General features: G+C 37.6%; 2 protein-coding genes and 2 long non-coding RNA genes across 5 annotated transcripts; 3 read left to right on the forward strand and 1 right to left on the reverse strand.

Annotated features, from left to right (window-relative positions):
* Positions 1-183: 183 nt before the first annotated feature.
* LOC106168752 (uncharacterized) lies at positions 184-22,550 on the forward strand. Its single transcript, XM_087001494.1, has 19 exons — positions 184-296; positions 1,493-1,999; positions 2,236-2,352; positions 2,686-2,768; positions 2,948-3,083; positions 3,333-4,072; positions 4,232-4,367; positions 4,510-5,370; positions 5,632-5,810; positions 7,029-7,188; positions 7,936-8,000; positions 8,129-8,168; positions 14,225-14,283; positions 19,524-19,598; positions 19,895-20,197; positions 20,597-20,712; positions 20,910-21,066; positions 21,342-21,487; positions 21,631-22,550. The coding sequence occupies exons 1-19, from the start codon at positions 269-271 to the stop codon at positions 22,463-22,465; spliced, it is 4,743 nt and encodes a 1,580-aa protein (XP_086857620.1). The 5' UTR covers positions 184-268; the 3' UTR covers positions 22,466-22,550.
* Positions 8,180-13,422, forward strand: LOC147764089 (uncharacterized). Of its 2 annotated transcripts, XR_015331998.1 has the most exons (3): positions 8,202-11,192; positions 11,498-11,560; positions 11,824-13,422. It is a non-coding gene; the product is annotated as an uncharacterized LOC147764089 (long non-coding RNA). The 2 variants fall into 2 exon arrangements; XR_015331999.1 differs by lacking the exon at positions 11,498-11,560 and having other exon boundaries at positions 8,180-11,192.
* LOC147764090 (uncharacterized) lies at positions 16,014-17,764 on the forward strand. Its single transcript, XR_015332002.1, has 3 exons — positions 16,014-16,148; positions 16,659-16,759; positions 17,025-17,764. It is a non-coding gene; the product is annotated as an uncharacterized LOC147764090 (long non-coding RNA).
* LOC147764091 (uncharacterized) lies at positions 16,905-18,547 on the reverse strand. Its single transcript, XM_087001529.1, has 3 exons — positions 18,210-18,547; positions 17,794-17,879; positions 16,905-17,567 (listed from the first exon to the last, which is right to left on the reverse strand). Exons 1-3 carry the CDS (start codon positions 18,256-18,258, stop codon positions 17,295-17,297), a joined length of 408 nt encoding a protein of 135 aa, XP_086857655.1. The 5' UTR covers positions 18,259-18,547; the 3' UTR covers positions 16,905-17,294.
* Positions 22,551-22,572: the final 22 nt, after the last annotated feature.

A 22,572-nucleotide genomic window follows, 5' to 3' on the forward strand; every position in this document is an offset into this window, starting at 1 on the left:
AGAACGCCTTTGTCAAATACTCTACCATACCGAGTCTGTTAGTATAACAGAAATAATACTGTTTTTTTCCTCTGTCAATTTTGGATTATAAACAATAATCGGGTGCTTTTGACGTTTGTGCTTCACATTAAAGTATACAAATACAGTGTAAAGCCTCTAGTATTTAACTGTACTATTTGACAAAAGCCTTTGGAATTTTGGACTTCGACGTCAATCACTCTTGATCTCAAACTATCATGTGACACACTATTGAACAACTGGGCCATCAATGGCTGAATTCAACCTCGTCGGTACAGGTAAGGTAATGTTTTGACGATAATGTGTACTCATATGTGTGTTTTAGATACAATACAAGTTATTGAGTTGTACATGTACGTGGAATACACGACTTCTTTGCGTGATTTGATTTTCAATAGAGCTAGCTATGTGGCAAGTGTTGTATCTGAGTTATACGTGTAACACGGAAACAGGGTGTTGTGTGTGTAACGGGTAGTGAAAACGCTCAGAATACCTTAAGTGTATTAAAGTTTCGACTTTTACATCTGAAAGTGATCCGTGGTATCCGGAGACATGGAATATCTGTCTGAACGAAGCCTACTGATGTTCCCTTTTATAAATATTCACACGGCCATTAGTATTTTAATACTTAAAAGCTCATTATAAGAGGGCTAGGACTATCTCAGATGTTATGTAGGACGTCTGTTTATTACATTTGTCGTATCCGGGTTAATATTACAAGGTACTGGGGAATGTTTAAAGGTGTACGATGTGGTTTCTTTTCATTTTACTAGAACCACGTACCACGAATACCAAACTCAATACTAAGACAGTAGCTGTTTGTATTGTTAAAAAAGTATACACTTTCTTTTATTTTCTACTTTTGCCATGTAGTGTGACTTCCTTAGCTATATTAAAATCCTTACTTAATTACGCTCTCCCTATTAAGAGTATTGATAAATGTTACCTGTTGTTTGCAAAATGGAGATAACCTACATTGAGGTACATTCTACTATTTCTAGGCCTATGCCTGTTGTTATTGACTAACTCGAAATACCTAAAACTAGTTTAAAGGCATAGTGGCACCCCGGTCGAAATTTTTGCATAAGCCTACTTTACATGTATAAAAATAAAATATTTATGTATTTTATTTTTAGATCTTAGCCACTATATTAAGTTGTGCTGGTACAAAAGATAATAATTTAATTTACTAGTATAATAATAGATTTCTACAAATACTGCATCCGTAAGAACTTTCCTTTGCTTTATATAATAGTAGTTTAACTAACCCTTATAACAGGAAACATTTTTGGCATGTTTAAATATTAACGCAATCTAATCTTCAGCAGACCTTAATTTAAGTTAAGTAGTATGCGTGAAAACAAACTTAATGTTGGTACATGTATAACTGATAAATAGGCCTAAGTTGTCTATAGTTTCCAATGCAATTGATACTGCCGAATTAACTTAAAAATTGCATGCTTTATATCTACAGGGTCTCAAAAGGAGACATTCGATGTTTACATCCCCGAAGCTACAGATACCGCGCACAAGAATAGTATCAAATTTTACGAAACTTACATAGAAAAATATCTCCTTAAGTTTTTACGTGAAAACGGCATTTCGTACACGTATCCCCCTGAAAACTTCCCAGTTGGAGGAATCACTCTAAGACACATAGAGAATGCGATCCAAAACAGCAAATTTGTCCTAGTTCCAATTTGCAACGCCATATGCACTGATTATTATGATACAATATTTCAACCTGATTTGTGCCCCGAAAAATACATCTGCATTGCAATCGAAGAAGGGTCTTCTGCAATTCTTGTCGCATTTCGTAAGTTTCAAATATTGGATTTAAAAAAGACATCCGGAAAACGAATCAAGGAAAACGAACAACGATTATTGCGGACTCTTAGGGGACCAGCTCCACCGACACTAGCTGTTTCAGAGACATGGCAGACAGTGGAAAGAAGATGCGAAGCGGAAGGGAGCATTTCAAGTAATCTATTTTATTTATCTGTAATTTGCTTTTTAATGATTACACGGTGAAACATTTTCAGTATCGTAAAGATATGAATTTTTATTTTAAAAAATGTGAAAAAACCGACATCATAGTTGGCGAGAAATGTAATATTCATCTATGTGTAGGCCTATGTCTGTCGTTCAATGATTCTTGTAACAATGATTCATGTAACATAATTATACATGCTATTTTTGACCAATTATATATTTAAGCACTTTCTACTGCCCGTATGGATGTCCCAAGCGTCGTACACTGTGCCAGTGAATCCGAATGTGTTTCAAATTATGCTGATGACGTTACAACGGGACATGTGTCAGAGAAAAAACAAGGTAAATTTTATTTTTTTCAAGCCAACACGAAAAGCTTAATAATACTGCATTTTGCATTGTTTTAAATCACACACACACAAGCAAGTACATAAATATATACAGTCGAAACTAGACTGCAAAAATCGATTTACGGTTACGTTAATATAGCCACTGTATTTTCAATATTATATTTACATGGTTCAATTTCTAGAAGGATCGATTTTATACTAATATTCCAAGAATTCCAAAAACAAAAATAGTCTTCGTGACACAGCATAATAACTACATATAGTAAAATAAAGCTGTTGTTTGGATTTTGCTTGTATATGTACCCATTTTAAAAAATTGTTGCAGCCAAATGGACGGCACCTATTTTTTCTGAAACGACCAGCACTGTAGACACGTTCGATTCCTTTCGATTGGAAAACAGTATTCAGGTAATTTCTACCCTTTTGCTAATTTTCGAATACGAAGAACTATAAAATACTTTTTTTTCAGAAAAAACATTTTTTCTAAGATAATTTTTCGATGTAGATGTTACAAGAGCCTTCCTGTTCATTTAGGTTTTCAGCAACTGGTACTCATCGATATCTTTCCTTAAATGTCTTTTCAAAAGCTTTCTCAAGCAAATTGGAGCACTGAGATTGTCTTAGAAGAAGAAACGCCCTTTAAAGATTTTTTGATGCCAACGCAGTCGAATTCATTCAGCACTGACAGATACTGGATCAAAAACGAAGTAATGTGCCTTACCGGTAAGAAATTGACAGAGCGAGAGAGAGAGTGGGGGGGAAGCGGAGGGGTTATACGTCACATTTTTATCCAAGTCCACGTTGCATTAAGTATCCTGTTAAAACATTTCATTACCTGAAATATGCATTTATCTACAGGTTTTCACAAGATGTATGTACCTGTTTAAAACGTGATATTGAAGGTGAGAGAGGCAGTCGGGGAATGAAAAGCATTGAGAGTGGGAATGATTATACTGCAAATGGTCATTTCAGAACCTTCTTGTATGGGTATGGCGCCAAGTGAGTATCTAAAACATTTAAAAAAAGGCCAAGTTGGAAATCCAGACGCTCGTTTTCTCCTGCAATATGTCATACCTAAGGCAACAGAAAGCAGAGGTTTTTTGAGTCTAACATACCTATTCGCCTACATTAAGGACGAGCAGATACAACTGTTTGCACTGGAATCGCTTAATTCTTTACTGAAAACATACAACAAGATCACCTCTGAAAAATTTTCAAAAACTTTGCTGGAAATAGAAAAAATTATGCGACAACCCATTCAAGAGTGCAAAATGTTCAGCAGCATCCCTTTGACAGAGAAACTGCTTTTAACATACACGCGGATTATCACCATGATGTATTTTTTGTATTTGGGTGATTTTGTTAATTTGAAAAGTCATGAGGTGATGCCAGTGGAAAATGTGAATTACTTTGTAAACAACAATAGTTCAAAGTTCCCTACCTCGGCACAATACAAACTTGCCAACTTGCAAAAGTTGTCTTGTAAGTGCCTTCAAAGACTGCTCCAAACCACCAAGTTAAGAAGACGCTGGAAGCGACAACGAACGGACGAGTACCGCCAGACACTACGCAGAGTTGTAACACTATGCAGCGGAGATGCCAAAGACCACAAGGAGCTTCAAAGAGTGATTGGGGGCACCAGTTGGATAAATGGGACTGCCAGACACGGCTGGCTTGAAAAGCACACAATATTGCATTACATTGCTCTCAAGGTATTGTTTTATTTGTCACTTCCCCTATTAGTTACGTATAATCTCTAATTGTACTATCGCACTTTCAATAGTGTATTCAAATGGAAAAGAGCGCCATAATGCATTTTTGCCTTCTTTAAGCGTTGTTGCAGTGTCTAAAAACTGCAAGCAATTTTCTAGGTGTCGGAAAACCCAGACCTGTACTCTGTCGTGGAAAGCATCGTGAAAAACCACATGTCTAATGCCAATATGTCCGATCGTGATGCTGCCTCTTGGATCATGCTTTATGAGCGCATGCTGACAAACTCCACGTCAAGTGAGTTATGGCGGAATCTTCAAACCAAAATTGAATATTTAAACTTAAAATGTTAGTTTGTTGAAAATTGCTATAGAATTGTACATTTCATTACATTTTGAATGCATTGACATGCTGTGTTACACTTGACTCATTTTTTCAGCTGTGTTACATCCAGTTACAGACGGTCTCGTCAATTTGCTGCGATATCTTAACAAACAGGCCGGCGTTCGATCAAATCTTCGACAAGTGTTGTTAGACAACGCAGCTAAATTGCTATTTCATGAAGATTCGTCTCTCAGAGAAAGTGCTATGAAGCACGTATTTGGGTTGGACATCAGAGGGCACGTGAGACCTGATGTCATGCCCGACATGCAAGCTCAGGTGAGGGAATATATCATGTCACTACACCAGCACCTTGGGTTGGAGGTAGATAGATATCAAACTCAACTCAGCAGGCACACGGGAGAGAGCTGTAGCACCAGATGGAAAGGAAAGTTTGCCAAAACTGCTGTTTTTGTATCCCTGAAAGCATGGCTGCCACAGGATTTGGATTCACTAGGCACCAGGCTTGACGTCGCTAAAGAACAGCTCTCCAAAGAAATCGAAGTTCTTAAAACTTTATCTTGTTCACCAGAATGCCGCTCCGTTGCCAGATTGCTAGGGTACCACGATTTGTCGTTCCCACTGTTCTACATTTTAGAGAGTACCAGATCAGACCAGACCTTGTCTCAATGGCTGCTTTACAGGGACCAAAGAATGAGGGCACCGCTTTCGCTTTTTCAGCTACTCACAGGACCAGTGAAGGATGTACTCTGTGCGGTTCAGTTCTGCGAAGACCATGCGATCGTACTACGAGATATAACGGCTAGTAACTTCTTACTGGATGAAAGCAGTGCTAGTCACATAAGGTGTATTTTGTTTGGTTTTGACTTAGCGAGAGTGATGAAATCAACCACCACAAACAAATCCATGGATAATTTGGACACACTTGCCAGTGACACCAGTGGTCTTGTCTATTATGGTGAGCAGACTATACATTCGTAAGAGAACTTGGGTAAAATCACTAAAACATTTTTGCCCTTTCACATGTTTGCAATCAAACATGTAAACATCTCGGTATCATTATGTTAAGAATTCTAATCATTATTGGACTTTGTCAGGTTGTAGGGCTATGCAAATCCTTTAATTAGTACGCTACCAGATTTTTGACCGAGAGTGATTTAACCGTGTGTACAATTACTCCATACAGGCCAAATTTAAAGGCTTTTGTACTCCTTTTCAGGTTCCAAAGGGACGCAGGTTGCCAAACTTTGGACAGCGCCAGAATCTTTCCTGCACAATGTGTACACTATGAAATCTGACATGTACATGACAGGGCACACTCTGATTGAGGTTATGACTCATGGCCGGTTTCCTTACAATGAACTGACCACACTCAAGGCCGACGACAAAATATTCCAGGTGGGTGGCCAGTCAATACAGTTGGTTACCCTAATAGCTGGTGGCGAGATACATCGATAGTCTACTCACAAACTCACAAACCATTGCTTGAACCGTCCCTCCACTAGGATTTGGTTTTTAAGTCGTTTGTAATTCAGTAATAGGCCTATTTTTAAACGCCTGGCCATTCATTTAGACCGTTCTTTATATTTCAGAAAGAAGCATCGTAATCAGGTGCTCATGTTTGAAGGGGGTTCATTGTTTTTAAGGTCTGAATTAAGGCCTGAATTAGGGAAAAGTAGTAGTATGGAGACAGAAAATAAAATCGATGAAAATGACTTTGCAACGTTTTTAAACGCGGATAGTAGAACTATGCCTTTAATTTCGGGTGGAATGGAAGTCCGAGGTCCCATATGATTAGTACAGGTTAGTTGGAGCATGGAAGTCAAAGTGGATTTCCTTCAATGAGCGTATTCAGAACAGATGATCCGCGGAATAACTTATCCACCCAGTAAATATAGCCGATCGAACTTAAAAGCAGCGCCGCTTAATCCTCTGATGGTCTCCCCGCCTCCACACTCGCCATTAAACGGATTAAATCTCAGCTCCGAGGTTTAATATTGCAAGGCCCCTGCAACACACTTACCCCAAGCTGTATGAAATCAAAAGATTGTGGACTTTCTATTACATGGACATATTTATTTAAAAGTTATGGAGTAAAATTTAGTTCGCAGCAGAGGTACATGTAATGTCATGTGCACATGTAGTAGTATAATGTGGGAATTTCTTTACTGTACCTACGCTGCAGCAGTTATTTTATTTATTTATCTTTTGATACATTAAAGGGATAATAACTCTTCGTATGAAATCTACATTTCACAATAAAAACATTGTGAATAACTCATAGAAATATAATATATTCTGTTTTACCACAAAAAACGGCAGTTATAGCTATTATTCTGATATCTGAGCTTGTCTTTAGACCACGTGACCTCCATTGATGGCTATACTCTGTTAAAATCTCTTAAGAGATTTTAACAAAAAACCAAACTTTTTAGAAAAAAACCAGGGACTAACTTTGAATGTAAAAATGGATTCGTTAACCATTGGTAAGTATGGGAAAATTGTTGTTTACTCCAGGAAAAATTCATTTTTTGGCCGAAACTAAGAGTTATTATCCCTTTAAGATACATTTTTCAGATTGTTATCAACTTCAGCCGTATCTTCCTGATCTTCTAGGTGTTGCGTTATGGACTAAAACCTACTCACCCACCTTGTATACCACAGATCATCTTCGTACCGCTGTTGAAATGTTTCCTGACGACTCCAGAGAACCGTCCAAAGATAGACGATTTGCAAGAGATGTTCAGAGATTTTCTTTCGCGAAGAAAACAAGACGGTTCGTTCCTTTCTCAGATTGTGCTTTTTAAAATGAGATTTGTTTCAGATCTTGTGAGGCTTCAATTATATTGTAGTTGAATGCAATTTGTTGATTGTCATTAGTCTCATCATCGGTCGCCTTGTTACCAATTGAAACAATACTTCAAAATTATCCGTCAAGATATATATGTACCGCATGGAGGGGGGGGGGCTGAAAATGTAGGCCTATTATAATTACAGCCTTTGAGACTCATTGGAAAGGAACTTGTGAGACCCTGTTACGCAATATTACATGCCCATTGCGTTTAAGTGAACTGGAGGAGATCAGATTGTGCCAGAGGTGTTCGTCGTAGGGGGTCAAATGGTGCAAGACGGAATGGAATGTCGATGCAGCAAGTTTTAAGAAAACTGGTTGACTGAAAAATCAGCTCGACTTTCCACCTTCAGGCTCCTTCATACGTTTTTATATCATTTACCCAGTATTTCTACAAGTATTCTCTGCTCAAAATACCAATAGAAAAAAGTGCGATTCCCTGAGACCAAAGTAGGCCAAAAACCTGTCTCTGGCCCTGAACTTGTGCCCTCTTGTTCCTGCATACAGATACCAATAGTGATATGAGTAAATTCAAGTTGATAATAGTAGCATTTACGAATTTAAGGAAAATTTCATTTCAACATGATTAATAACTTTTGATTAACCTATCATTGGTGAATTATACAATTTGTTGCCTGACATTGAATATTCTTGCACCTTTCGGATTTTCAGGTGTGAAATATCGAGACGAGCCACCCCCGACCCTTGACCCGTATCAGCCTCAATTTCCAGAGAAGGTATCTCAAATATGTAAAATGCTTTTATGCAATAATGTAATTGCTAATTTTAAATTCATTTAGATTTTTTAGTGATTTAGTTATAACAGTTTTCTTGATTTATATTTGTTGTTTATATTTGTTATTAGGGTTTTCCCAAATTCCTCCTCAATGTGAAGAACTTTGAAGGTGAGATTCTTTTATTTTTATTTTGTATATTTAAGTGCTCAATATGTTTAACCATGATACAAGGCCAAATGGGCCAAAATTTTGTAAAAAAGTATTTGTTTATGCCGAATTGCTTTGATATTATGGTGGGAAGTTGCACCTGGGTTCTCCTTTCGTCATCCTGAGTCTGGGGTCAATTGGTGCATTTTCAGTAAAGAAACAGCCATTAGACGGTAAAATAGAAAAGTCTTTGTAATTTTTGAACCCCAAAAGTCACAGACATTTTGTTTGTAGCACTTTGTAGAACTTGTCAAGTGCAACACTGAAAGTGGATTTTTTTTTTACATATGGTTTACGAGTCGGCAAACGCAATCCGAATTTCCATGGTTCGTGTCAAATTTGCGTAAAGTTGCTCCAATAAAACCCAAGGGCACTTAAGATATTAATTACGAAGGCTTATATCCCAATTTCTTATGAAAGGGGGATCCAGTGTTGCACTATTTCGCGGTACATACCAGTACAAATCTAAATTACTCAAACATTGCGCAAGTCCACTCGCGTTATATAATTACATGTAAAACCATGAAGTGCACAAGCAAGCGATTTCATTAAATTAATTTACAAGGCTTACGATTATTTTTGTGAATTGAATAGGATGCTCAATGATGAAAATATTCCAAAACTAGCAGAGATACGCCCATAGTTACAATTGAACTTGAATAATCATATATTGGTAATCTTAAGGCCGGTGATAGGGTTAAATACGCTTAAAATCATGTTTTTGAGTTTTTTGTGTGTTTATATTAATCAAAAAAGTATCTAACGTTGGATGTAATAATTTTTATGAATTTGCATTGCAAAATGCGTCTTTTGATGAGTTTTTCAACCGGCACGCGCCCCAGTCAGGCTGACAACTAAGCCACGCCTCTGTTACTAAGGGCCGTTGCCATGAGGGGGTCGGAGCACAGTTAATGAGTTATAAGCCGATTACGTGTGCGGTAATAGGTCATAAGTCTTACATCAGCTTAGCAGCGAAGAAGTCTAGCTAGTACACTATGGGGAAGAGAAAAGTTCGTGTTAAAAGTCCCTTTCCAGAGGAAAGAAGGAAAATTTTGAGAGTAAGGCCTATGCGTGGCGGTTGGGGAAAACCGGCCCTATTTGTTCAGTCGGATGACTGATTTCTGTATACCTAATAAATTGGTGAAAGAGTTAATCGAAACGTCTAAATTAATTGACAAATGAAAGAAAAATCGATAAATACATAAATAAAAAAAGCTAAAAAAAGGATACTTTTAGCCTAGCCTTTAATTTTTGCGATATATATCGTCGAGCGTATCTGAAACACGTTACGAAACCGGAAATGATTGTTGGTCGCCGTTTGCAAAAGGTAAATCTAATGTTGACAAAATAAATTTTTATTCTCCAAGATATGATATCATGGAGCTTGAGAGAGACGCGAAAAATTGTGATTTGAATGGCCAAACAAGAGAAATCCAAGCAAAGGTTGACAGCATGATTAAAACAATAAAAATAAAAACGCATGTTAGCGGCTTTGCATTTTGCGATATTTGGAGAAAAACAATTTCAAAATCACTGATCAAGCGGGAAGAAAGAGTTCAAGTGTCCAAAAATGAAAATCACAAAAAGACCCCGAGAATAGTCAAGGCTAGCAGGTAAAAAGCAAATAGGGTCTAAGTGTCATGTGTGTAAAAATAAAATATTTATTCAAAAGCCTTCTCTCAGCCACTTTTACCGCTGAATCTTGTGCAGCTGAGCGTCTCCCCTTTATCTTAGCTGGCATTTTGAGCGAGACCGCTCTGAAGTAATCACTGGATTTTTCCGTTGATCTGACGACTACCAAGTGCCGTGCAAAATAATCCTGCAGCGTTACCCGTCAAAAAACTCGTATCAACACAAGTGACGGACACTTGCTCTCGACACAGTTTTATCTGATCACTTTGCCGATAACAAAGAAGGAATCTCTCAGGTAAAATTACTCGATTGCCGAGGAAGAGCCATTGAAACGTTCAAATGCAACTTCACACCTCTTAATTGCGGCTAAACGTAATCGCCTTTGTTAGCGCTTCCTTCTACATATCCTTGACACCCTACGGGGCATCACTAGGCTAGGGCCCTCTCCAGAGCTGTCAATCAAAATGGCGGCACGCTTACATGCCTAACGAGTGGTCGGAAAATGTAACAAAAGCACGATTTTCTGCCCCTTCAAAGCACCCAAACAAAATATTTTTAGATGACAATAAGCAATGGTTCCATCTGATCGTATAACCGATAACAGGTAAATTTGCCAGCTAAGCATTTGACTAATAAGCCCTGTTAACCAACCTGTGAACGTTTTTGGCTGTTTTAACAGCTTTCTATATTGACGAGATAAGTGAATCGCTGCCAAGTATATCTCACTATCTGAGCAACCTATCGTTACAAAAGTTGCACCTATTGTTGTTAGGAATGTGGACTACAGCATGATATCAGGGGTTTAAGAGGAAATTGTTTGTTTGAAAGTTATTGCCTTTTGAAGTGAATAACCCATTGAAATATGGGCTGATTTAACGTAAAAGATGATAAAATCAAAAGTAAATAGTTTAAGACAATTCCCTGGTACCCCGCTGTAGTGCTTTCACACAGCTTTATGAGGCCTTTTGAATCACTTGAATAGCTGTCTTGGTTATAGAGAAAATCCCAATACCGAAAACGGCATTTTTCCCCTCAAATTGGCGCCAGAGCGTCATCCGTTGGACACTGTACTTAATCCCCGTCTTTAATAACCTTGCGCGCGTTATACGTCACAGGTCTTGCGTAACTACCCACGTGCTACGATTTTTCCCTTGGGGGGGCAGCAAGCGGACATTTTGTACAGGAGCAATGCAAAGATGGGTGAAAACGATACGTTGTTTTTAACCGAAAACGATGTCCCCGGGGCGAAACTGCCAACACCAAAAGTAAAGGAGCATACCAACGTTGTTTTGAAACGATGTGGTTAGCCTGTCAGTGGCGAGTTGGGGAGAAAAGAGCAGCACTGATAGCAAGGTACTGTGTACACGTGAACCGGCAAAGTTAATGATAATTTCATGTTGCAAAAGCATAATTAAATCAGTTAGTTATTTTCCAAACGATATTATTTGAATAGCAGATACATAGATCAAACTAACAACAATAAAAATTTTTGATGACATTGAAAATCAAAACCTGCGGTGCACGATAGGTTGAGGAGGACACTGCCACAGCAAGTAATGCATGAATTTTGTTACATAACACCATACATGTATGCTTGTGTCGTTGTTAACTCTGTGGTATTATTACTGCTCAAATTAATACATGATACTATTTCTCAGGCTACCAAGTACAAATCAACTAATTTTGTGGCAATTGACCTCCATGTTCCATCATGTGTGCAGGTTGTTTATTATTATTATTATTTGTTCAAGCACATTTTGATAAAGTGGCTATGCTTTAACAAGAGAAAGTCAAAATTTATGCTGAAGTTTAAAAGATTAAATCATCAGTAGTATATACAATTAAAGCTATTTGATTATGCATATTTGATTTTCAGTTATCTTGATTATGATACGCGGTTGCTGCCTTTTTCTTTTGCCCTCAAATCAATATATAACAAGTAAATTGATAGTGCTTTATTACAATTTTGGCTTTATACTTTCAGATGTAAAAAATGTGTAGCTGTTGGTAAAGTTGTAGAGATTGATGTGAGCATAGATCAGGGGAAATGGTATTAGAGAAACTAGGAGGACAAGACATAGATACTAGTAGATCGATCATCACAGCAAGGGTAGATGGTGTGATCTTGTCCCTGAAGCTGTGCCTCAAGTTTTCAACTGGTGTGAATTGCAATATGTACCTTCAGGTTATACGTGGCAGATTCATGACAAAAGAGACCTTCACAATATACTTCAAAGGAGTTATTCTTGCATCTATGCCTCATCAAAAGTACACAGTTGAAGTGACTAGATCATTGTCTGCCAATAGTGAGGCAGTGAAGGCTGCAAGATGCCATTGTTTTTTGAGTATTAAGACTGACAGTATCTGTTTTTATTATTATTTTTGTATTATTCATTTTTAATGGGAGGGAGATTCACTTTGTTCTTTCTATGCCCATTCAGTTTAGGGTTGGTGGCAATATATGGTAAATCCGTCATGCCTGTATGTAGAATTTCTTTTGCTCAAATTTCTACATTTATTAAATGCATTATGAAGTTTCCAGAGTGATTAATGAGCTTACTTGTAGAAATATCTTGCCTACACGCATTTTGTGATATTTTTACTGCTTTATACGTATGATTATTCACATTTCATCAGTGGTGTGTGAAATGTATTTGCATTTTAGAACTGTAGATCTGTGTACCAGCAGGGTTATATTTCAGTAATATCTGTTAATGTTTCTAAAAATAAGCTTCATGTTTGATAATTAATTGGTTTTAAATAAATAAATAAATAATAACCCAAATAAAATTAATTCATTTTATATTTCACATAATCTGTTCTTATTATTTCTTCTAAGCATTTAATCATAACATCTCCCACCATTATACTGTTATTGTGTAATAACATTGAAAGTTTCCAAGATTTTATTAACAGGTTGATGCTAACGTATTACAAATAAATATAAGCATCAAAGCATATTTCCTTACTCAAATGTAGCAAACGTACCACTGGCATAATACCGGTAAAGATACAGGTAAAGATGACAGCATTGATAACTGGGTTTACAGTGCTGTTAGTGCAGCATACATGTAGTTAGTGTCAGATTGTTATCTGATAAAGTTTGCTACTAGTACCTGGGAACAAAAGGTCTGGCACTTGACAATCAAGTTGATAAAATCACAAAACGCCTGTAGAAAATAGAGCATACCTGCCCAACATTGATTTGTTCAGATTCTTGACTAAGGGGTGCGTTACTGATGTCAAGGGCCAAGACTTGAACTTAGAAGTTTGGCATGTCACTGGACATTACTCTCGATTTCTGCCCAAATCTAATAAAGCCTCAGTTGCTTAACTTTTACCAAATTTCCAATATCTACAGGTCGTGTTGTTTAATGCTTGGGGTCTTTTCTCTGGCGGCGGTTAATTGGGAACACCTGTGCGGCCTGTCAACGCACCAAGACCCACTTTTGTCAGTGCCACATTTTACATTGCCGTAAATATCAAATTTGTGAATAGAATGAGCAATAATGACAGTTATGAAAAAATGTTTGGAAGTACCTGTCACCTTCGCCACAGTAACCATATGGGCTGTGCCGCCCCCCCCCCCCCCCCCCCACCACAGGCGACACCTTTCGGAGCAAGCGTGCGTAATCCAGGGTGCAACTGAAAATAACCTTGTCGCGCGACCTTATTGGCCTTTTGGGAAGTTTGTTTTAATTTTTTATAAAAACTTATAAGCCCAGGGCTTTGTTTCTATGACTTTGGTCCTTTTACTATCACCGGCCTTAATATGACCTTGAGTTTGACTTTTGGTATACATGTACTTTCCAACAAGAACTGTACTGTACCAATTTTCTGGTCCGTATAACTCCCAAACTGGCAGAGATACACCCACGTTTACTACTGAACTTGGAATTGGAAATTGTATATTGGGCATGTCAATATGACCTTAAATTTGACATTTGACCTACTTTTCAACATAGAATGCACTTTGTATATTTACGTACCCATATTTCTCTATTACTAAAACAGATGCACCCATATAGCCACCATTTCATACAAAATAACCTATCTTGAGTATCATTATTAGCTTTTTAGCCTGTACATTTTGCAGCTTTGCTGCTTGTTTCTCTTTTTTAAGGGTTTTGGATGTGGTATACCATGGCAATATAAGAAAATGCTGAAATTTCTGGGAAAATAAATTTTTGCTAAATAAAATTTTTGCTAAATTGTGTGATTTTCTTCATTTGAATCAACCTCAAAGCACTTTTTCTCATTAAAAAAATAATAATAATAAAACGTGGTAGACCTAAAAAAAAAGTATGGGTGAGTTTCCAACAAGGTAAGAATACTCAGAGTAGCAGTATGGGATCCTAAAAGCTATGGTTTTATTTTTTCAACAGATCTCAACCAGTTTTCGAGCCACGAAAGCCAGGAAAACGTGTACTATAATTTTGCCGCGGTAAGCAATGATTTTACTAATTGTAATAAAGGGAACCATAGGAGAAAGGATTTTGCCAGAAGTGCGCGTCATATGACGTCGAGTGGTGTAAGACGTAAAGCTGCCTGGTCATTTTTAGCTGGAAGTACACGGCAGTGGAGCGATGTGTGCGAAGTTGAAGCGGATTCTCTGACAACATGGTAAGATATTATTTCACCTTTCGGCATTTTGAGGAGAGGTATATGATATGAAAACATCACGAGGCTTGAAGGTGCATAATTGTGCTCATATTCAGTCGATTTGTTTTTTTAATAACTTGCTGCATCAGGTGAAACCGCGACAAAGAACGTCACGGGGAAAAAATCATGTGAGGTTGTAAATCGTTGTCATATGCCATTTTTGCATGTATGCAACCGGATATGCCCCCTACCTAACTATTGTTTGGTGTTTTATGGTAAGTGCTGCAGTTATATTGGTGTTTTGTTGTCCTTCAAGGACCTTGCTTAAACCAGGAAATAGAGCGAAACTAACTACAAATTAGCACTGAACCACGATCGTTGTTCAATGAAATATTTCTTTTATATTGTGACAAGTTTTAAAATGGTTAAATATCAATCTGAAATGCAACTTCACATATATGATCATGCAAATCAAGGAGAAACTTTGGTTTCGTCCGTCCTAGTCCCACAATTAAATCCTGAGAGAATAGAAGGAAAATGTACAAATATTTCATTAATGTGATGAATTCTCCTGACAATTGAAATATTTCATCGGTAAAAAGTAAACTTAACATTGATAAGGTGCAATATTACCTTGTAAATAAGACGAAAAGAGAATTGTATGTGAGCTGCTCACAAATTTGACAGGTAGATAAGACTACCTTAAGCCTCGGTCACAACCGGACGCAGGAATTTTAGGATCAAACGTCCCCTGCGAATTTTGGGTGCAGTAGAATCCATGGAGGTAAAGGAAAGTTTGCTGTGGAAAGGCTCAAGTCTGCCTTGCGAGTCGCAGAGGCCATGTGAGATGGTCTTCCAAGCAGGGACGCTAAATGCAAGGTGCAATGGCCTTGGAAATTGTACTCATAACAGGCAAAGGTGACTTTCTTATATATACAATGTATATATGAAAAATTGAAACAAAACAGGCGCTTAGAAATGCGTTAAGGAGCTAAACGCTGTTTTTACACTGAACGTTATAATTGTGTAAATGTGTTTTTGAATAAAAAAATAACAACATTTAAGGTCATTTTAATGTCTTTTCATGCAAGAATGTTGTCTAACAACGTGGGTTGATACAATGTTGTTTTTCTGACGTTGATACAACGTTGTTATTTGACGTTGATCCAATTTTCAAATCCAATGCTCGCTGTTCGCAAATTATTCGCAGAATCTTTTGGACATGTCCAATATCCTCCGTACATGCTTACGGGATGTATGCGAACTCCAAATTGGCTTGCGTGGCACATGAGATTCTGCGCAAAATTTGGATGCAAACAGGCCGTAAGAGCCCGCACAGCCGGTTGTGACCGAGGCTAAAGCTCCAATCTGACCAGTTCTCAAGACTATTTATTGACAACCTAGGCCATTCAGAACAGAAGATCTGAGGATCTACTGATCCAATGATCAGATATGGCGGACCCTTCATGAAAGAAGAGCCGACTAATCCGCTGATGGTTTCCCCGCCTCCACACAATGGGGCTATACGCGGAGCCGTTTGTCCTAAAGAGGGCGCTGGGGTAATAGTGGTTATTGAAGATAGCCTCGTTTTCGCGTCCGTGTAGAAATGGCTTAAGAGTATGGGAAGCAAAGGGTGGCGAAGTTAAAACTTCAACTAGTTGAAAGAGGAGCCTCCACTAGAGGAAAGAAACAGGATTTGGTAGAAAGGTTAGTGTGTTTACTTATAAATGTGTCAATTGTATCAATAATATTGAAGGTTTCGCGCTCGAATCTTCCCGTAAAATATTGGTTTCTGTGTGAGCTCCCTGTCAAAAGCCAGGTGTAAGCGGCGGCTAGTTCCGCACTACTTATATGCCTAATTTATTACTATATTTCAAGATAATGATATTGTCATTGCGTATTTCCATATTCCGAGAATATAATGAAGGTATTTATGTTTAAAATATGTTTATTGTAGGCACTCCCTAGTCGATAAAGGACCGTTCGTTTCGGTAATCAAATTTCGTGTACCAGGTCCGACATTTAACACATGACTTGTGTCAACACAAATTTTTAAAGGAGAAACAAGGGTTGATGCGTGTTTTATGTCAATGACAGTTGACATAACTAAGTGTAGATGAGGTAGACAATCAAAACAGTGTTTGCCAAGAGTGTTAGCATCGTTTTGTTAGCATCATTGTTTTTTTCACTCCCTCATAATTGCATTGATGTTGGTAGGTCACAGAGAAGGAAGTGTCAGAGCTTGAAAACAGAACTAGAGGCCAAAGTAAAAGTCGAGTGTGGCATGAAGAAAGATCATGGAGAATAACAGCATCGAGGTAGGTGTGCAAACGAAAATAAGTTTGCTTGTTTTTTACTTGTTCAAATGTCTTGTATCAATATCGTGTCCTAGCTTGAGCTACTATATATACCTGTACCTGTAGTTGCATTATAATACAGAAATACAAGTTGTGAGATGATATATCATGGTTTGTAGGTCAACATTTAATGCTATGAATGTACAATTTTATTTTGCATTTGGAATACAAATTGAAAAGAACAGTAAAAAAAACTATCTCACTAATTAAATTTTATCTTTTTTAGGTTTGGTGATATTTTGAACGCAACCGAAAGACAAGACAAGGACAAATTATGCCAGTCACTGTTGTTTACCCATGAAATCAATACTCCATATTTCTTAAAATTTACAGACATATAGTCGTCAACAATGTCACGTTCTGGCCAAATGTTCATTTCACTGAGCTGGAAAAACAAAGTTGATCCATGTGCTTATGATATCTGACACCGTTGTTACCGATAGCTTGAAACGGAGAGCTAAATAATCGTCAAAGGCTTGTCTCAGTTTCATAATGATCAAAAAACATTAAAAGGCCCTGGTGACAAACATTTGAAATTCAAGTGGTGAGCTGCTGGCCCAAGGCCACTGAAAAACAACATGAAATGTTCAGTATGACTAAATCCAGTTTGATACTGGACAGCCTTTGCATTTTTCTGGTACAGCATGACGCTTTCTCTTGTGTCTGATGGTGTAGTGATATCACACTGGGAAGCTGTACTTTCTTTTTGGCTCTCACCAGCGCAGCCTTCATGTTTGTCTGCCACTGCTTCATCTGCTTGAGACTCATCCTATATAGGATACAACAAAAAATAAATACATAAGTTAATAAATTACACAAAGAAAAATACTTCATTGTTAATTAACACACAAAATCTGTGTAGATGACGCAGATCTGACTGCCTCTTGTCCCCTTTAGTCCGTCTCTAGTATTTCTAGTATTAAGACAGATAATTATACAAATAAAAAGAAACATTTTATTTATAAATCTGTTATTATATCATGCGTTATCTTTACCTCCACTTCATCGGATCTGATACTTTGCGAATTATTAAATGGAAATATGGATGGTATCGTTCCTGGCTTCAGTCTTTTTCTCTCATCTGCAAAAGGAGTGCACATAACGATTATTAATACAATAAAAATTAAGTTGTCCTAATTTGAAAACGTGGCCTTTAAAAAACCTCATGTATTATCACATAAAAACGAAGAAATAATTGTAGTGGCTGGTCGGGGTTGACCCGGGCTCGGTAGCTTAGTCGGTAGAGTGTTTTCTCCCCCAAATCGCTACATAATGTTAGGTGAAGAATGTCTTAAAAATTAACATTCTAAGCACGTTAAACGACATAATTACTTAAACATCGATAACAAAGACCTAATGAATAAGTTGACAAACTCATTATTAATACTAAAAGCGACAACCTACAACTTACGTAGAAGTGTAATCTTCCTCACGAAAGTGGAGGAAACAGACTTTGTCATGTGCCTTTGGTTTCCATAGTGTTTTTGATGTAGAATCAACCCTCCTGATAGAAACTCTCCACTGGTAACTCAGCTTTGTGTCTTTCGGAAAAGAATGACCTGCTGTTGACGATGTACATTCCGGAACACAACAGTATCCTGGCATTATTTAGAGCGATATTTACAGCGTCAGATTAAAAATGAAACTGCAAACACACGAGAAAGTACGCGCATGCGCAAAAGTACCCCAACTAAAACACGCGCGCCCCCCAGTGGTGAAAAAAACTGATAGCCCCATTGTGCAACTTCAAGTTTCGGGACACGTTTTCATATCACAAGCTCCGTGTTTCTACAAGTGTCCTATCTTCAGAATGCCGAAGGACAAAAAATTATCTTCCTCTGTGAAAATTTGTCTCATTTAATGTTCACTTACGGTTCTCAATCTATTCTTTAACCCTTGGTGTATTTTTTTTTTACAGTTCTGATGTTGTTCTGTAATGAATGTAACAGTTTGAGAACTGTTTTTGTGAAGTCCTTCAGAATGTCCTAGAACAGACTGAGGAACATGTTTCATTAAAAAAAAACATAATGTTCTAGGACAGAGAATCGTAAGTGAGTGTTAATTTTCGCAGGGGTTACCATGCTGTCAGAAAATCCGCTTCAACTTCGCACTCACAGCTTTACTCCCGTGTACTTCCAGCTAAAAATGACCAGGCAACTTTACGTCTTACACCACTTGACGTCATATGACGCGCACTTCCGGCACAATCCTTTCTCTCCGGCTTCCTTTAGTGTTTTGATAAAAATTACAAATTAACGATTCATACATATGTTTCAAAGATACTGCAATTTATTACTATTATGATAATGAGTTGAAAGCGTACCAACTGGAGCTCGATGAAATAAAGAGTACCGGTGTAACGTGACAGAGAGTCCCCCATAACAGAGAGTCCGCTTCTCATTCATTTGTACAGGTGAGCCTCGCCCTAGATTTTGACCCACTTAGGTCAGACTAACCCTAACCATTATAACCATATGGAGGGCGGACTTTCTGTTGCACGGACCCTTAGTTTCGTTACACCGGTTACCTTAGTAAAGGCACGTGCCGCCTCCCTGAGCATTGCTTCCAAGGATATTACAGATTCACTCTTATAAAAGATCATTTGGGAAATTTTGTGTTCACGAATAGATTAAATGTAAATGTAGCTTAGGTGCACGTTTCCAATATGCCAATGTGCATGTATTTGAGATATTTGTCACAATTATCATTTATTCACATATCACAGGAATACAAATGCACACCCGATGAACTTGCTGGCAGAGATACGCCAATCATTGTGGAAACCCCACGGGGTAAAGTGGTAAGTGAAACACCCGTCTCACTGTAAATCGAAAATTAAATAGGCCTATCGTAAAAATCACAACAAAACGTGGAAATTCATGTGTCCTAAAGTAAAATTAAGTTCGCATTTAATTTATTTCTTAGGATTGGGCCCTGACTTTCAGTAATGAAAAAGGATTGGTCATATATCCATTTAAAAGATTTTATGCTTAGAATTCATTAATGAAATTGCAATGTTTTGTGTGCCACAAAACTGTCATAAATATTGACACGTGCTCTTTCTACTTTTTAATTTTGAAAATCATCATTTTATAGTGGACTTCTTCACTAATAAAGGAATTCAATGGTGCCGAGGAAACTGCCCTGTGCAACTTGCGACATGAAAATATTGTTCAGTTTCTTGGGTTTGTGTACAGTGAAAACGAGAGACACATGGAAATGGAATTCACATCAGAACGATCTCTCCTGGACTACTGTCATAAAACAAAACCAAGTACAGAGAAGACAATACTTCATATTCAGCAAGTAGCAAGAGGAATGCGCTACCTACATGAAAACCGGCTTGTGCACTGTGCATTACAGGCCTCAACGATATACATGACCAACGTGTATAGAAATGTAATATTTGCTATGCATATATATTTATTTATTTATTGTTACACATAAAGTATATAAGTAGTTAGTTTTTTCAAAACCTTAACAGTTTTTATTATTTAAATGCTGATTTAGACCCGAGGGTAAATTAAGCAACTTCTTGACAGAAATCGCATTTTCTTAGATTCCCTTATTACCCAATTTTTTTCTTTATTCATTCAATTAATCCCCTATTTGAACGGGATTTTGCAATCCAAAATCATCACCATTTTCTAGTCATTGTAAGACTTCCACAGCTAATCAAAGTTTTATTTAGTTTTCAGTGATGTATTAATATGATAAAAGGCTTAGAATGGCTAAAAATCTTTTTTAAAGTTGTCCTTAATGTTTTTCATATAAAAATTCGCAACTCTTGTTTTTCAGGTGAAAATTGGCAACTTGTCAAGAACAACGCTCCTGGTAGAAAACCTATATCATGATGACATTACTTCTGTCTCTGTGAAAGTGTTCCTGGGAGAAGTTAGAAATTTGAGCCGATGGTAAATATAACATTTTATCTTATTTCAGGAGATATTAAATACTTTCACCGTGACCATACTTTAACTATGCACAAAAATTCGAATGGTAAAGAAAAATGTGTATTTTGCACTTGAAAATAACATCTGCATAGTAATGCAGTTTTACAATTGTTCATTAGTGAACACATTTTTTTAATTCAGCTTTTATATTAATGCAGGCTACCTCGAGAAGTGAATGACAACGCGTATTATTCGATGAGGTCCGACGTCTATATGTTTGCCGTTGTGATATGGGAGGTGTTTAATGCCCGCGCTGTGTCAGCAGACATATCTCCTTTAGCTTTGGTTCCATATGCCTACATTCCGATAGATAAGGTAAAACACAATATTCAAGCTAAGTGGCAGAAAAAATGACTAAACGTAGGTAATATTTGGTCAGTTTTTTTACATTTCAGGATATTTATTTGATCATATCTACTGTGCACCGAGTTCAATACATAACTTTTAGCTTGAAGAATTTCTTTCAGGAGAGAACTTACGAGGTATTATATTATTTCGATAAATGGTAGTTTATATATTTTACTTAAGTTCATTAGAAATGCAGACATGGCATTTCAGAGAAGTGATAACATATTTTCTTCCGTTTCCAGCTCTCAGGTATACACAGCTGTAGAAGAACACTTCAACAGCCCGAAGACTGCCCAGAATGGGTGTATTCCCTTATCAAAAGGTGCACTTCAGATCCTGCATTTCGCCGACCACTGTTTCCGCAAATCTGTAGATGCTTGGAATCCGAGTAGGTGTACATTAACTCAAGCTTTTGTCATTATATTGCGATCTTTTTTTCATTTTTCCCTTTTTTCTGACAATTGTGTGTAAAATATACTAATTGCAGTGTAGTTTTAAATAATTAAAATTTGCTATCTTTCATGTATTCAGAAACCCAGAGGAAGATCCATTGAACATTGTGTTGAGGCGTCGTTTAGGTGGCCCAGTCAACGAGACGTCAAGCGCCAGTGACAGTGATACGCCTATTGTTCCGCCATTAAATGGTGATCAATCTGCAAGGAAAGAACCCACAATTGCAGATACTATTGAACAGACCGAAGAGATGCGAAATTACTACGACATCGTGAATGACTATCTGGACCAGGAAGACCATGCTATCTATAGCTTTTATGAAGTTGGAACGTTAGATGACCAAGAAAGGAGAAAATCTAATTATATTGAAAAGCCGTTTTACGAAAACCAAGAGACTGCGGCATTTATGCCGGTCAGTTCCGAGTACGCCGAATTTATAGATACGGCAAAGATGGTTAGAAAGTCGCCACGTTTTATCCAACTAATAAAAAATGCAAAGAAAAGGATGACCAACGTTCTTTGGAAGAGAAGTTCGAGGGACAAGGAAAGGTCGCCAGATTCAATCAATGAAGAGCTTTATGATGAAGCAACGTATACCTGCCCTGTTTACTATGGCAATCTCGTTGAAGGTAGCTTACTTGCTTGGTCTAGCGAAGAAATCTATGAAGAACTGGGTGAAGTAAACATTTACGAGAGGCCTTCATGTAGCAATCAGGGACTGCCTATTGCTCCCATACCCTCTACCAGGGCCGCGGTTCCCCCAGTAAATGGTGAACAAACCGCATTGAAAGAACTCGCAGTTACAGACACCTTTCAACAAACCGCTGAGCTAACGTTGCCGAAAGAAGAATATGGTCACTGCCATATAGCATATGACAGCGAAAACAGCGGCAATTATGATGACGTTGTCTAGCTACAGCTGTGGCAAAAGCAGACAGTTTTGATAATATGCACCCTTTTTCTAAGCAATGATGCCCATGGTCAGACCTCTTTTTTGACCACGTCGCCTTGGTTAAACGT

Source organism: Lingula anatina, chromosome 1 (assembly GCF_051362555.1).
Source record: "Lingula anatina isolate TDL-2025a chromosome 1, LinAna3.0, whole genome shotgun sequence".
Taxonomy (NCBI): domain Eukaryota; kingdom Metazoa; phylum Brachiopoda; class Lingulata; order Lingulida; family Lingulidae; genus Lingula; species Lingula anatina.

Coding starts and splice junctions, on each gene's coding strand:
- LOC106168752 (XM_087001494.1), top strand. CDS start 269: ATGGCTGAATTCAACCTCGTCGGTACAG. Junction 297..1,492: donor ATTCAACCTCGTCGGTACAG/GTAAGGTAATGT, acceptor TTATATCTACAG/GGTCTCAAAAGGAGACATTC. Junction 5,811..7,028: donor CCGACGACAAAATATTCCAG/GTGGGTGGCCAG, acceptor CTGATCTTCTAG/GTGTTGCGTTATGGACTAAA.
- LOC147764091 (XM_087001529.1), bottom strand. CDS start 18,258: ATGACAAAGTCTGTTTCCTCCACTTTCGTGAGGAAGATTACACTTCTA. Junction 17,880..18,209: donor GAGGAAGATTACACTTCTAC/GTAAGTTGTAGG, acceptor CTCCTTTTGCAG/ATGAGAGAAAAAGACTGAAG. Junction 17,568..17,793: donor TCAGATCCGATGAAGTGGAG/GTAAAGATAACG, acceptor TATCCTATATAG/GATGAGTCTCAAGCAGATGA.